Source organism: Podarcis erhardii, assembly GCF_964252035.2.
Source record: "Podarcis erhardii genome assembly, chromosome: 2".
Lineage (NCBI taxonomy): Eukaryota > Metazoa > Chordata > Lepidosauria > Squamata > Lacertidae > Podarcis > Podarcis erhardii.
In genome coordinates, this window is record NC_138498.1 from 59,242,593 (window position 1) to 59,256,185 (window position 13,593).

The 13,593-nt window shown below is 41.0% G+C and overlaps 1 protein-coding gene and 1 long non-coding RNA gene across 2 annotated transcripts in view; one reads left to right on the forward strand and one right to left on the reverse strand.

Annotated features, from left to right (window-relative positions):
• JADE2 (jade family PHD finger 2) overlaps positions 1 to 13,273 on the forward strand; it is a 145,426-nt gene extending 132,153 nt beyond the window's left edge. The window contains exons 11-12 of the mRNA XM_081850324.1: positions 5,852 to 5,980; positions 7,493 to 13,273. Coding sequence (XP_081706450.1) covers positions 5,852 to 5,980; positions 7,493 to 8,385 — 1,022 coding nt within the window. The 3' untranslated portion in view covers positions 8,386 to 13,273. The remainder of the gene's footprint in view (positions 1 to 5,851; positions 5,981 to 7,492) is intronic.
• Positions 1,647 to 7,484, reverse strand: LOC309335417. Its single transcript, XR_014153489.1, has 2 exons — positions 6,546 to 7,484; positions 1,647 to 1,794 (listed from the first exon to the last, which is right to left on the reverse strand). It is a non-coding gene; the product is annotated as an uncharacterized lncRNA (long non-coding RNA).
• Positions 13,274 to 13,593: the final 320 nt, after the last annotated feature.

Genomic DNA, 13,593 nt, shown 5'->3' on the forward strand with positions numbered 1-13,593 from the left:
CCAGTGCAGGGTCCTCCAAATCCTATTTTACAAGTCCCATCAGTCCCTGTTAACTTGACCAGTGGTCAGGGATGATGGGAGTTGTGGTTAAACAACATCTGTTAGAATAGACTCCTGTTGTGAATGGATCGCTCTGTTTTTACCTTGTATACATTTGGGATCTTCATAGAAATGTCACAAATCTCCTGCTGTATACTTGTGTTTTGAGGCATGGTGTTTACAGTTTTTGCAGTATTCATACATCGCTCGCTGCCAACTGGTGATCATTGTTTATGCATCTAGTGGGCTCTGGTCCAGAAATGTTTATGCCAAAAGTAATATGTTAAACTGCAGTTCTTACCCTGGCTGCTGCCTGGCAGGACTTAACAGAGCAGTGGGGCCACAGTAGGATATGCAGCCCTCTAGGTGGGTGGGGACACCCAAATGACTGATGCTGTGATCATGCCCAGATCGGCATCCAGTAGGTCTCGGCTGGCTCAGCCCTGGAACACAGGCAGAAGGGGAAACTTCCTGCTGCCGGAGGCCAGCAGGGCTGGCACAGGGACATCCAGGACAGCACAAAGGGGGTTTGGATCACAGTATTTGGTCAGCTGCTGTGTAGCGCTCCTTTCTCTATAAAAAGAGAGCATTAACAAAGGAAAGAAATCTAAACTCAGCCATATTTTCTTCATTATCTTTTCTTACTGAAAGGAAACAACCATGATATAACAAAGTGTTAGGAAAGTTCCAGAATTTCCAGTGGGTTTAAGGTCACCTAATTCTGTGCCGGATTCTGGACGATGTGTTTCCCCTTTTTTTAATGGCATGACTCATCCTATTGCTGCAACAGTCTGTGGGGGTCACACATTTCATAGACTTAATTTGCTAGGGTTACTTCCTCATTGGCTAATATTTCACTTCAACGTGTTTGTGCAGATTTGCAGATCAGGTTGGGAGTCAGGTGTCAAACAGGAGCCTGCATAGCAGAAAAGGGGAGTTATATTTATGCTTAATTATTACCAGATTGAGGGGGGTTGCAATAATTGGGGCACATTACTTAACAGCAGCTTTTCACTCAATTAATGGAAATAAACGGGAAAATAGAGGATTGACAAACTGATGTAAGAATTGGTCTATCAGTGGTTAATGATAGCTGAAAGGAGCCTTGTGGACCTCCAGCTGTTGTTGGACAACAGAGACTCCTTATCCTGTCTGTGACTCCTTCCCTACTCAACCCTGTGAGTAGGGCACCCCTGTCTTTGCTGCAGAATTTGGATCGGAGCTTTTTGTTTGTGTTCCTTACACAGAGTATATATAGGCCTGCATGTAATCAGGCTTCAGATAAGGGAACTGTTGTTTATATAGGGTGATAATGGTAACCTTGAGAATTCAGTTGAACTATATTATCCATGAGCCACATTTGGATTAGAAGTGTGTTAATATTGCATGTATGCTTGGGAAAGACTGTCCCCACCTGCTAATCTAGCGGTTGTTTCTGCCAAAATAAGCTGTCAAGGAGAATATTGCAGCTACCATTTGATTCACATGGCAGCTTCCATGCCGGTTTTGTAATTAGCCAGGATGTTTTGGTGCAGGTGTTTTGTTTCAGTCGCCTACTCCAAATGGTTCACATTTGCCAGCTTAGATTTTTGATTTTTTTAAAAAAAACAGGCGCTGAAGTGATTGGAGCTGAGTTGTCTTTTCTGTTTCAGTTGTAGTTGAGATTTGACTGCTTGCCTCAGGTGATGCAGACTTCCACAAAAGAGCTAGTGAGATTGAGAGAGACTTGAGACTGAAGAAGCTCTTTCCGGCTTCCTGTTAAGTGAAGTGGAGCTTTGCCAGTGACAAATGCGGAAATGGGATCAAGCCACAAATATCAGTTCTGTGATTTAAGGAGAAATTGCAGCTTCACTAGAAAAAGCAATCTCGGCCATGAACACAATCATAAGGCAGCATCTTTGTTTACTGCTCTCTATGATTGTAAGGCTTTAGGCAGAGCCTCTCCCCCACCTCCAGCTGGGTAGAGCACCTAATTATTTTACCTCTTTTAAAAATAGTTATAACAAGAATACATGGGCCTCATGCTTGTCTCCCCATTTATACAAATCAAACCTCTATTTAAGTGAAATAGGAATAGGTTTTTGTTTTTCTGAGACTGATATGCAGATCATTCACATACATGCCACTCTGCTTTGGCAGTCACTAGCTAGACCTGCGATAATCATTTTCACACATACTTTCTACTTACAATGTGTTTGGATAAATAATCACTCTTGCCCTGGGAGTTTAATTTTGGCACATCATTCTGTAATCCCAGTGGTCACAGAGGCTATTTAGTAACCCCAAGAAATGCATGAGAGTTGCATTTCACTCTTGTGATCTGTAGCCCAGAAGCCTTTACTTCCAAAACAAATCTGTTTTCTTGGAAATGTGCTTAAAGTGTCCTTTTGTGCTGTCACTTGTGGTCACTTTGGAAGCTTGGCTTGTGAAAGATGAAGTTATGGAAATTCTTGTAGCTTGTTCTATATATCACAGTGTAGGTTGTATATTCATGTGATACTCCAATAGGCAACTATATAAGGGCTATTAATGGCGCAGGTTATGGCCCATGATAATCGGGTTTGCGGTTGCCACTAGCCAGGCCACCCTGCCAGCCCCTCCTCCACTTTGCAAGCAGGAAAAAAAATGCATTATCTGTAGCTGCTGAAGGAGTAGTTAAATAGATGCAACTTTTCTCCTTCAAGGTTTCTGACTAATGTATTTCCTCTTAGCACCCCTAAGAACAGCCAGGCAAGTTTCATGGAAGGAATAACATGTTACCTGGCCTCTCTCTATCTTTTAGCAAGTAGAAACCATAGCTGGGGTGGGGGGGGGGAGATAACCATCTGGGCCAGGAGCATGCTGCTGAGAGTAGGGGGAAGATAGCCCCCCCCCCGTGTCATTTCTCTTGAAGCTGCTTATTTGTACGGTAAAGGAGGATGTGTATTTATGCAGCCTGTAAATGTATTCCGCCCCCCCCCCCCATTGGGCAAATACTAGTTTGCAGGAAGAGATTGGGAAAATAGATCATGGGGCAATGGGAGACTTTTCTCTGTTCCCCAGCCCAACAGTCTCAGTCTGTATCACACCTCCCTCCCCAGATGCTCTTTTCCAAAATTTAAAGAGATGGAAGAGCCAATTGTGCAACTTCCTTGTCTCATCTAGTTTTGCCCCCAGATACACAAAAATACCAAATTGCCACTCTAAGGAGCATGAGCACAAAGTTTTGGTATTGACTTCTTCAGAGCTTTGGTCCAGGAACTGGCACTTGCAGGTTTTTCTTTCACCCACTTCTGGTTTCCAGAGCAGGAAATGGTTGAGATGAGCAATAGACTGCCAGCAGCTTCTATGAAGTGGGCGCCCTGGTAGGAGGCAGTGGGCTGGAAGATGAAGTGCTATAGGCCATATGTTGCTCACTGTACTTCACATAATATATTTATGTCTGTACCAATTCCTGGGTGCAAGGGATGGAGGAGGTTTGCTTTTTTATGATTACGGGTCAATTAGACAAAAGATGAAATCACTTCCTCAGCAAGTAGTTACTCTGTGAGTTATAGCCCTGCCAAATTGGCATTGTTTGGAATCGAAACCCTGCATGGAGCTGGTAGCCATTGGAAATTGGCTGAATCTCCTCAACTCCTGTTGCAGTTAATTGGGCACAAGGATCAGTGTTGTGGATAATTCGTCATTAGTGTTACTATCCTTGCACGGAACGACATGCTTTCCGAACAAAATGCATTGTTGAGATTGACCCAAGATGTCTTTGTCCTCTGTTGTCTTTTCTTTCTGGAGGGAGAAAATTCTTCCTCATCCATCATTAGCCCAGTGCAAGTTATTAATTAATGTATGCCACAGAGGTTAATGAGCAACATCTTGGTGAAGCACATTTGGCACACTTCACTTTTGGAGACGGCCCTCGTAAAGTTAAGCTTGCTTTTTTATTTTGCCACCGATGAATAATTATTTAGGCATTGCCTCTTGAAGTGGGAAGGGGCTGCCCGTTTAAAAATGGGAGTTTTCTATTTATCTCCTGTGAACTGAAAAGCAACCCCCCTAGCTGTCACACTTTGAAATGCAGCTGTTGTTCCTTTTGACAGACTTCCTTTTCAGAAAGGCTAACATTCATATTGCTGTTTGGAAGGATTGCAGAATCTAAACAAAAGCCAGATACTTTTATTTGTTAAGTCAAGTGAAAAATGGTTCTGCCCTTCTCCAGTTAGCTGGCAGGAATTGAGCAAACATCAGTGTTGCTTTTCTTTCTTCCTGGAAGTCAGTTCAGTACTTGTGAGGGCTGGGTGGGGGGAGGGAAGTATTTGATTGGCATGCCTGGAAACATAAATTCTCCACATCAGTGGGTTTATTAAGTGACTACCAAGGACAGCCTAATTAGTTTAAGCCAGCAGTTCTTGAACACCACCACCATTTGTATTCTTCCTCTTAACACCAGACCGTTCTGCATGCTTGGAAATAGGTTCATAATAGTACGGCCTATTGATGTGTACCATGGTAGCTGCTGTGTTTACCTCTCAACCACCAGCCAGCATGTAGAAGCAATTCTCTTGCATTAAGCAAGTAATCTAACCATGAGCTGTCTATTTATCTCACATAACATCAAAACGGGTAGAAGCCTACTAAAACGCAGGGTGTTAGCATTCCCACAACACTATTACAACAAGCTGTCCACCACAAGCAGAATCAAGTGTGCAAATTCATTTTTCATGTGGCATCCTAATACGGTCCTAGGTGTAAACATAAGAAGAGCCTGCTGGATCAGACCAGTGGTCCATCAAGTCCAGCGATCTGTTCTCACAGTGGCCAACCAGATTCCTATGGAAAGCCGTAATCAGGACCTGAGCACACAAGAGCTCTTCTCTCTTCTGCAGCCTCCAACAGAAGGAGCTCTAGGCAGGACCTCACTGAGAATGCTCAGTATCCCAAGGAATAAGTAAAAAGCTTGGAGAAGTTCCTTTGCTGGAAAAAAGTAATATTTTAACAAAAGTCCCTTGTTATTTTAGTATGAATCAGCCAAGGGAAATAAATCCTGGGGATCATTCAGATTGTTTTGTATAAATTGAATGTTGGAGCAGGATTCAATTTAGTTTGTTGTATTTGTGGAATGAGGTCAACTCACACAATGGGACATTTTCCCACCACTATCTCAGCAGCCCCTAAATCTGCTCTGTGGGGAGGGAACCCAGAACAAGTTTAGGTGGTACACAGGGGAAGGGGCAAGGCCCATTACACAAATGGAACTTGTTGCATTTGCATACAGCCGTTGGGCTGTTTTGAATGGAATTAAAGATAAGCAAAGTGTCGTAAAAGATAAAGAACCAGTTGATTATGTCCTCCAATAGCTGGAATGCTCTGCTGACCCAAACTTTCTAGAGATGTGCAAAACTGGTACCATAAAAGTGGATTGTGAATCACAGCCTAATAGTCTGATTCACAAAGAGAGGTACTTGACTTTAAAAGATACTGGTTTTAATCCAAGGAGTCTTATTTATTTCAGTGGTTCACATTGAGTTAAATCTTATGTATTCAAATAAACCCGTGTGCCAGTGACCCCATTCGTGTGTCTCAAAACAAAAAAAGTCTTAGACTATGTGACATAGAATTGCAGCCTGTGATGCTTTGCTCATGGGCCACAGGGCAAGTTTGCAATGTCCACTTTCCTAAAATGGTGGTAAATGAATTTTCCATATAACTTCACACTCTACTAGCAGCCGTTGTAATACTTTTTTACATTTTGTTTCTTCTTAGTTTCCTCTGTATTTCCTAAGTGTCTGCTGGTTGTGTTTAGTATTAATGATTTCTGTTTTTCAAACCCAAACAGAGCAAACTGGAAAGAAAACAAAGGGAAGAAGAAGTGACCCAAAAAGAAAAGGAAGAGATGATAGGAAAAGCAGCCCAGAGAAGAAAGAAAAGAGGAAATCGGGGAATGAGTTGGTGCTGGGGCAGCTGGGTAAGTTTGGCTTCAAAAAAGCTGCTTTAGCACCTGTGGAGAGGTTAAATGCTTTAAAAATGTTGCCCATGGAGCTTATGGGTGGGAAGTTTAACGATTGCCCCATTCAGAAGCTTTTATTCACATGTTAAGTGATCATGTGAACAGGACTGCACTGAATAGCTATGCCCCAGGCATGTGGGCACTGGCCAGCAAGGACTCAGAGTATCACATGTGCAGCATGCCCAATGGCAGAGACTTGCAGATGGAGTCTTGAGTCCACACAACCTGGAACTCTTAATTGTTATTGGTATTGTAGAACAATTCATACATTAAAGAAAGAAGGTTCTACTGTTAGTGAAGTAATCTTCAGTATGACTCCTTTAGCAGGGCTGTTTGTCAGCCAGTGACACTGAGGCCCTTAGCTGTTACCGCCTGCTCATCCTGAGATAAATTCTGGTCTCGGTTTACTAGTTAACTATACCAAACTGATTCTTTATGAGGATGAGGAAGTACTAATGTATTTGTGAACCCCATGTGTTTCGTGAAAAGAGTTGGCTATTTAGATCATAAAGAATCCACTCACTCACTCACTCCGTGGGAGTTCATCCAAGTCTAGGAGTTTCCATCTGTGTAGAGGAGGGATCCCTGACCTTTTTGGACTAGGCACTTCTGGAAATCTAAGAAACAGTTGTGGGCACCACAGTATACCCATTTCACAGAAGAAAAGCAAGCAGTTCTCAGGTACTCCGCCTCAAACAACAAACAAAACAGCCGCCCACACTCCAAAACAAATAAAACAGAAACAGCCAAAAAAGAGAGTGGGGGGAAAAAACCCAGACAAGGAAAAGGACCCCCAACAAACTGACAAAGCACCACCATGTGGGGCCGAGAGGAAATCTGGAGAAAGCAAGGATGCCTTGTGTCCCGCCCAGTGCCACCCATGGTTAAGGGGGGGGGGGAGTGAACATGTCAAATTGAAAATACTAAGAAATTGGAAGGGTGCCATTATGTATGCAGGTGCCGTGTTGGAGACCCTAGGTTGTAAAGCTAATGATTCTCCTCTTGTTCACTCCTAGCTATAGAGTTTCATGTTACTATATCAGGGCTTTGTTTCCAGCCATGATAAAATATTTGATGCAAATAGGTGGCCGTGTGATTCACATTCAGGCTTCCCCCGACTGAACAATCTACTTAGGTGTTGTGTTTCAGAAAGATGACACAATGATATGTAATGTCACATTTTGCCTTGGTCTTTCTGAAACTTCTGTCTGCCTAATTACTGACCCAAATTTATTTATTTGTTTGTTTGTTTGTTTGTTTGTTTGTTTGTTTCCGTAGCCACCCTGTACCGTAAAGCCCCATGATGAGTTACAACAGTGTAATATACAATTATAAAAATTAGATTAAAATGTTACAATTATAAACAAATAAAACTGTTCTAATTGGAACAGAATTTACCTTTGTGATGGCGGTTAAATGTTTACTGAATCCTAAGGCGTCCTGTTCTTTTTCTACTCCTTTTTGGTTTAGGTTTGTCCACTTCCTTTCCCATTGATGGGACCTTCTTCAACAGCTGGCTGGCTCAATCTGTACAGATCACCACTGAGAACATGGCAATGAGCGAGTGGTCCTTGAACAATGACCACCATGAAGACACCACCCCAGGCCTTTCTGAGGAACTTCTGCAAGACGAAGAGACCTTGCTGAGTTTCATGATGGATCATTCCCTGAAGTCTCCGTTGAAGCACAGTGACACCGCAAAGAAAGCTAGGAGCAAAGTGCGAACGCACACAAAGAAGAAAGTGGCAAGGAACGGCTTGAGTACCATCTTTAAGAGACAAGAGGACTCACATCACTGGACTAATGTGAGCTCTTTGCCAGATAGCACCACCAAGTCCTCACCCCATGATTTAAGAAACAGCAAAGCAGAGAAAGGTGGAGACAAACTTCAGCCAGAGCGCAAGGTGATGTGCGAAGTGAAAAAGTCGGCTAAGAAGGGCTCTTCACACCCCACAACTCTTACAAAAGCAAATGATTCACATGCCTCCCAGAGCCTGATAAGTAACCTGAGCAATGAGAAGGAGGAACCACTGAAATATACTCTATCTTCTGATCCCAAACCCCTGGTTAAAGTGCCTGATTCAGTAGGTAGTCCGAAAACAGTAGTGAGGTTCAGATTACCAAAAGAAGGCAGAGGGACTCAGAGATCCCAGAGCGAGAAGCCTGCTGAGCTGGTTAATGGACCTTCAGGAAGTGAGAGGTCAAAAGTTATCTTACACCCTTTTGACAATGAGACTGATGGCTACTTCTCAGATGCAGAAATGAGTGACTCTGACACAGAATCTGGTAGTGGCAGAGGGCACCATAGCCAATTAGATTCAGGAAATGAGGATAATTTCAGAATGAGCATTTTGGCATCCTAATACGCCAGATAGACCAATTGTGACAGCTCTGTGAGCCCTAAATCCAGTTACAACTGCCATGTCTAATTTCCACCTGGTATCATAACAGAGGGTTTTGTTTTTCGTTTCGTTTTTAATTTGTATGTATAGTTTAAGAAAAAAGAACTGTTGTTTTTCCTCTTCTCTGTTTGACTCAAAGCTTCACTGACTTAGACTTATATACTGTAACAGTAGCTAGCCTCTCCTAGTCAAAACATGTGTATCATAGTGAAACAAAATGCAAGCATGTGCATTATTAGGGGCTAGTGCTTGCTGGTAGTGAGCAGGACATCCTAGAATTTTAACAAGGAGGCCTGAGATTGCCAGTATCTGTTGTTCATGCAGGGATGACAGTTTTATGGGCATTATTTAAACCAAGCAAATAGATTTCATGGTCTGCCTGGTATTGCCTCTGTTTAGCAGGCTGCAGAATGGGGGTACTATTGTAGTAGCCAACTATATACACATAACTTATGGACAAGTAAATTGTGTGTGTGCGTGTATGCATACATCTGCAGGATTTGTCAGTGTGTGTGTGTGTGTGCGCGCGCGCGCGCGCGCAACTATGAAGTAAAATAAGCGATAATTTTTTAAAGAAGCACAACAAGCTTATTTGAAGAAAGCACTTAATGGTTGGAGGAAAGACAACATTGTATTTATGGTCTTTTAAATCCTTGATTTTTCTTTTTTACCTCCAGTTTGATCAAAGTCCATCCAAGGGTTCAGGAACCAAGATTTAGCCCTATCACTCACAACTTATTAGCTGGGCAGCACCATAAACCCTCATCCAAGGGTCTAGGTAGATAAAGAATGACATATCTTTGTTAAAGCTGCTCTGCTTTTAATCAGTATGCATCCTGAGTGACATCCGATATTATTTATTGGTAAAACCTAAACCTTTGGTTGTCTGAAGCAATTCCCGTAATTTTCTCAGGTTGATTAAAGTAGCCTCTTACCAAAACACAATGGAGATAATAGGAAGGAAGATGCAACTCCACGGACCTGAGAAAAATATTACTCAAATGTGTTGGGGTTTTGTTTTGTTTTTTTAATCAAATGGCTTAAGTTCCCATAAAAGAGGTCAGTCTACATTTTCAGCATAAATACCCAAATTATGGCTCCTGTTCAGGGAGCAAAACATGTAAACCTCCTCTGTACAATCATTTTACTGTAGACATCGAAAGGCGATTGAACCTTTTTTCCTTTGCCATTTCTTTTCTTTCTTTCTTTATAATGGAATTGATGGTTTTCCTACCCTTTCCTCCCTTGCATTTCATAACTGAAATTGTACTAGGAGGCTGTTGAAAGTGATAGACAGATGTCACCGTTCTTAATATTTCAATACTGTTGTGCATAAATTGTGTCTAGTACGCCTTAAGTGTCATTCATAAACTCATATTACCTATGAGTCACACAGGTTTTCCATGTTTGCACTTAATTACACCATTACTTCAGTTTTGGCTTCAAAGGTCATGGTTAAGGTTTGCTACATACTTTCTTGGAGTGACCCCAGTGTGAGCTCAGGGAACAAAAACAAAAAGAAAAGTGAACTTCACTAAAACTTTTTGTTGTTGGTATGTTACTTTAAATGTGTGTATGTGAGCGTGTGCGTATAGCTATAGATATATATATACTGGGACACTTCCGCTTGTTAATCCATCACTTTCAAACTGGGGGAGATGAAGACGTTGCAGTTGTTCAGATGAATCAGTTAAATTATTTTATGGATGCCAAAGAATATTTTGAGAATAGCACAGCCAGAAACCGGAAATTTGTCATTTTGGGGAGGGGGGGTGATGAATGAATGAAAGCTGTTTAGCTGTAAAAGGACTAAATCAGTGTTCATGACACAGCTGAGGCATTAGGTTGCAAGCTTGCTGAAGATGATGCTTTTATCATTTGGATCACATCCCACCATTTTTATTTCTGATGCTCTTTGCTCATTGCATTCTGAGCAATGTTGGTTTTATGTTTTCCGATGCCAGACATTGGCTGTCCTTGGTTTTTTGAGAGTCAGTCATTTTACAAGCCTTCCAAAGTCCTTAATATCACTCCAGTTGAGCCACAACTTGGAGAACCTTTATTCTGAAAAGAAACCAAAATCAGGAGCCAAACACACATCAGTGTTTTTGCTGATTTGAGAAGTTATGTTTGCAAAATGATTTTTCAAAAGCACTGACTGAAATGGAACAATTTGGTATTTGCCTAACCCATATGAGTTGGCAAGTAAATTCTGCTCCTTAATTAAGGCTTGGTATGTTCAGATAATGTTAAACACAGTAAATAGGACTTAGTTTTATCTTATCAAGCTTGCTAGGCTTTAGCTACAATATCCTAGTTATGTCATACAAATAATCAATATGCTGCCTTTTAATGGCTCTTGCTTCCGTGTGCTTCAGTTCAACTATAGCTTAAAAAAAAAAGAGAAAGAAAGAAACAGAAATCCAGAATTCTCACTGTACACAGCTTTGTTCATCAGCTACTGCATAACCTGCCTGCTCACCAGTACAGGACAGCAAAAGGAACAAACTTTAAAGAACAACCAAACTAAAGCAGCACCTATCGTCTTGATTTGGATTATATGTAGCACTCCGAGACACTCCCATTGTTACTGTGAATAAGAAGTAATAGTGAACCAAAAACAAAATTTAAAAATATATGGGGGAAAAGAAATGCTTTCTCCCATTCTAGCACCTTCATCCCATTAATGAGACCCTGTACACAAAGTCTCTGAAATTACACCATGGAGTTACACACTAGGAGAAGCCCCACAAAATGGAAGAAACCAAAGGGAAACCAAAGCCCTGTGGAGTCTTGGATCACAGCCTTTCCATGTAATACATCCACGTTTGCAACTAACAGGGAATAACACTGGGTGTATGTGGATTCTGGCCTTTTTGTATGGAGAAAGATGAAAGAAAAAGATGCAGACTACTTTACTGGAAGCCAGGAATATAACATTGTTCCTAACTAGTTGATGACAATGCCCTTCTGGCTTGGATCCAGAAGGGGCAAACAGAAGTATGGGGTGCAGATTCCCCATGCAGCCCCCCACCTCCCATGATGAAGATTGGGGGGGGGGGGAGGGAGAAGTAGTATTTTAAACAATTGTGTCACACATGTGAACAGAAGAACACCATTGGAGCCACCTGTGTGTTAGAAAATATATTCACTGTATTCAGTGTAGACAAGCATGCGGTAGAAGACGTAACTACTTTTACCTTGTTGCTTTGGCAAAATGTTAGTATTTTTGTATAACTGCTGTGGAATCCCTTGATCTGGATTCTGTAGTGTGCTTGGCCTGGCAGTAAATAATGCTCCTAGCGTAACTGCAGATGTGGCGGCGGCAGCCAGTAAGTGCCTTGGAACAAGGCATAGTCTCTGGAGTTGTAGAGGAGCCCATGTAAGCTGCCACCTTACAAGCAAAATGCAGTGCTAAGTACACAGAGGTGCTCCGTATGGTTAGTCCAGGTTCACCTCTGGCATCAGAGTTTTGGCATATATCTGGCTGGCTACACTAAAACGTTTGTAGCCAAAAGCATTGCTAATGAAAAGGGGTTTTCTGGCAGTGCAGCTCTGACTTACTTTAAATCATTTCCAGTTCTGATTATTTCATATGGTCTCCAGTAGTGACCATCTAAAGTCTTGTTGACGTTTCTGTGCGGTTGACATATCTGCATATTGCTCAAAAATATTTTTAGAAGAACTCCAATCTTCCTTTGCTGTTTTGCACTTGCCTTTTTCTCAACAACAGCAACAACAAAGATTTGCGTAAAGGAAGAAGAAATTGCCCATGGAAAATATTTTTATGAACTGTAAATGTATTTTGAGATGAACAGAGAGCATATATGGTCTATTTTATTAAGCAACGGTCTTTAAGATGATGTGTGAACAGCAAGCATTTGTATTTGCAATGTAAAGGATGAATCTCATTTCCTTTGGAAAAGCAGCGTCATGCTTTGGCATTAACATGGTCATAACGATTCTCCTCTTTTGTTCATCAACAAGAATCAAATCTTGCTTTTAAAATATCAGTGTTCAGTCAACGGAATTTCCTAAAGGCAATTTTGTGGCATATTTTGCATCTCTTTGAAGATTTTAACAGTTATTATTAAAAAATAAAATTAAACTATTATTTGACAGAGCTTTTCCTCAAAACACAATGGAGAATTAGCCATTTCTGCAGGAAGAAAGGAGAAGATTTCAATCCCACCTGGCTCCCCCCCCCATGAGCTCCTCAAAGTGAGGTTTTTGCAAGCTCTCATAAAAACTCGTTTCCTGTTACCAGGTAGGTGTGTTAATTTGGTTGTTCTTTAAGGAAACTGTAGTATACTTTGCTCCATTCCACACAGACGCAAAACAGGCCCACTCCATATCAGTTACAGGAAACGATATGAATGTCACAGAAGGTAAAACCCTTCTGTTTTCTTTGTTTCAAAGAAAGTGATGTGCCATTTGTTAATATAAAAGAGAAATATTGAAAATATATTGAAAAGAGCAATTTTAAATTATTTTTGGCTTATGTTGCGATATTTATTTTCTTGTATTAGAAATTCCTTTGTAGAGAAAAAAATGTATTTTTCATTAATGCAAAAACCTATTTCTCCTTTTGTACATTTTCCATGTTAGTTAATCCTTAAAGCAATATAATGTATCAAAAGTTGTTCTGTGTGAAAGCTGTATTATGCATGCTGTTTGTGTTGCTTTGGAATAGGTCTGTCTGCCATAATTTTCATCATGTTTTGATTCAGTGTATGCTTTAATACACATTGGGACCATGAACCATTTGCTTCTAAAAAAAGAAAAGAAATACCTTTGCATTCTTCAATGTGTTGGCAAATGCAGTCAATAAAGCCGTGTTTTCTGTGTACTTTTGTTTGGCTATTGAGTATTCAACAGGACTAACTCACCTCCATATCCAAAGGAGTCATCTTTTTCACCTTTCCATAAAATCTCAGTAGCAGTGAGCCTTAGACTAGTTAGTATCTATGCAATATTAATCAGTTTCTATCAAGATTGAGGGCATAGTTCCTTTTTAATTCCTCAGTAGTAGTACTGTTTTTGCCACAGGACTTGAAAGCTACAGAATAGTAAACACTGTAGAAAAGGGATGTATCCCTATGATTATTATTATTATTATTATTATTATTATTAGAGCAAGGTCCTTCAAAGCATGCCGCCAGCGCAATC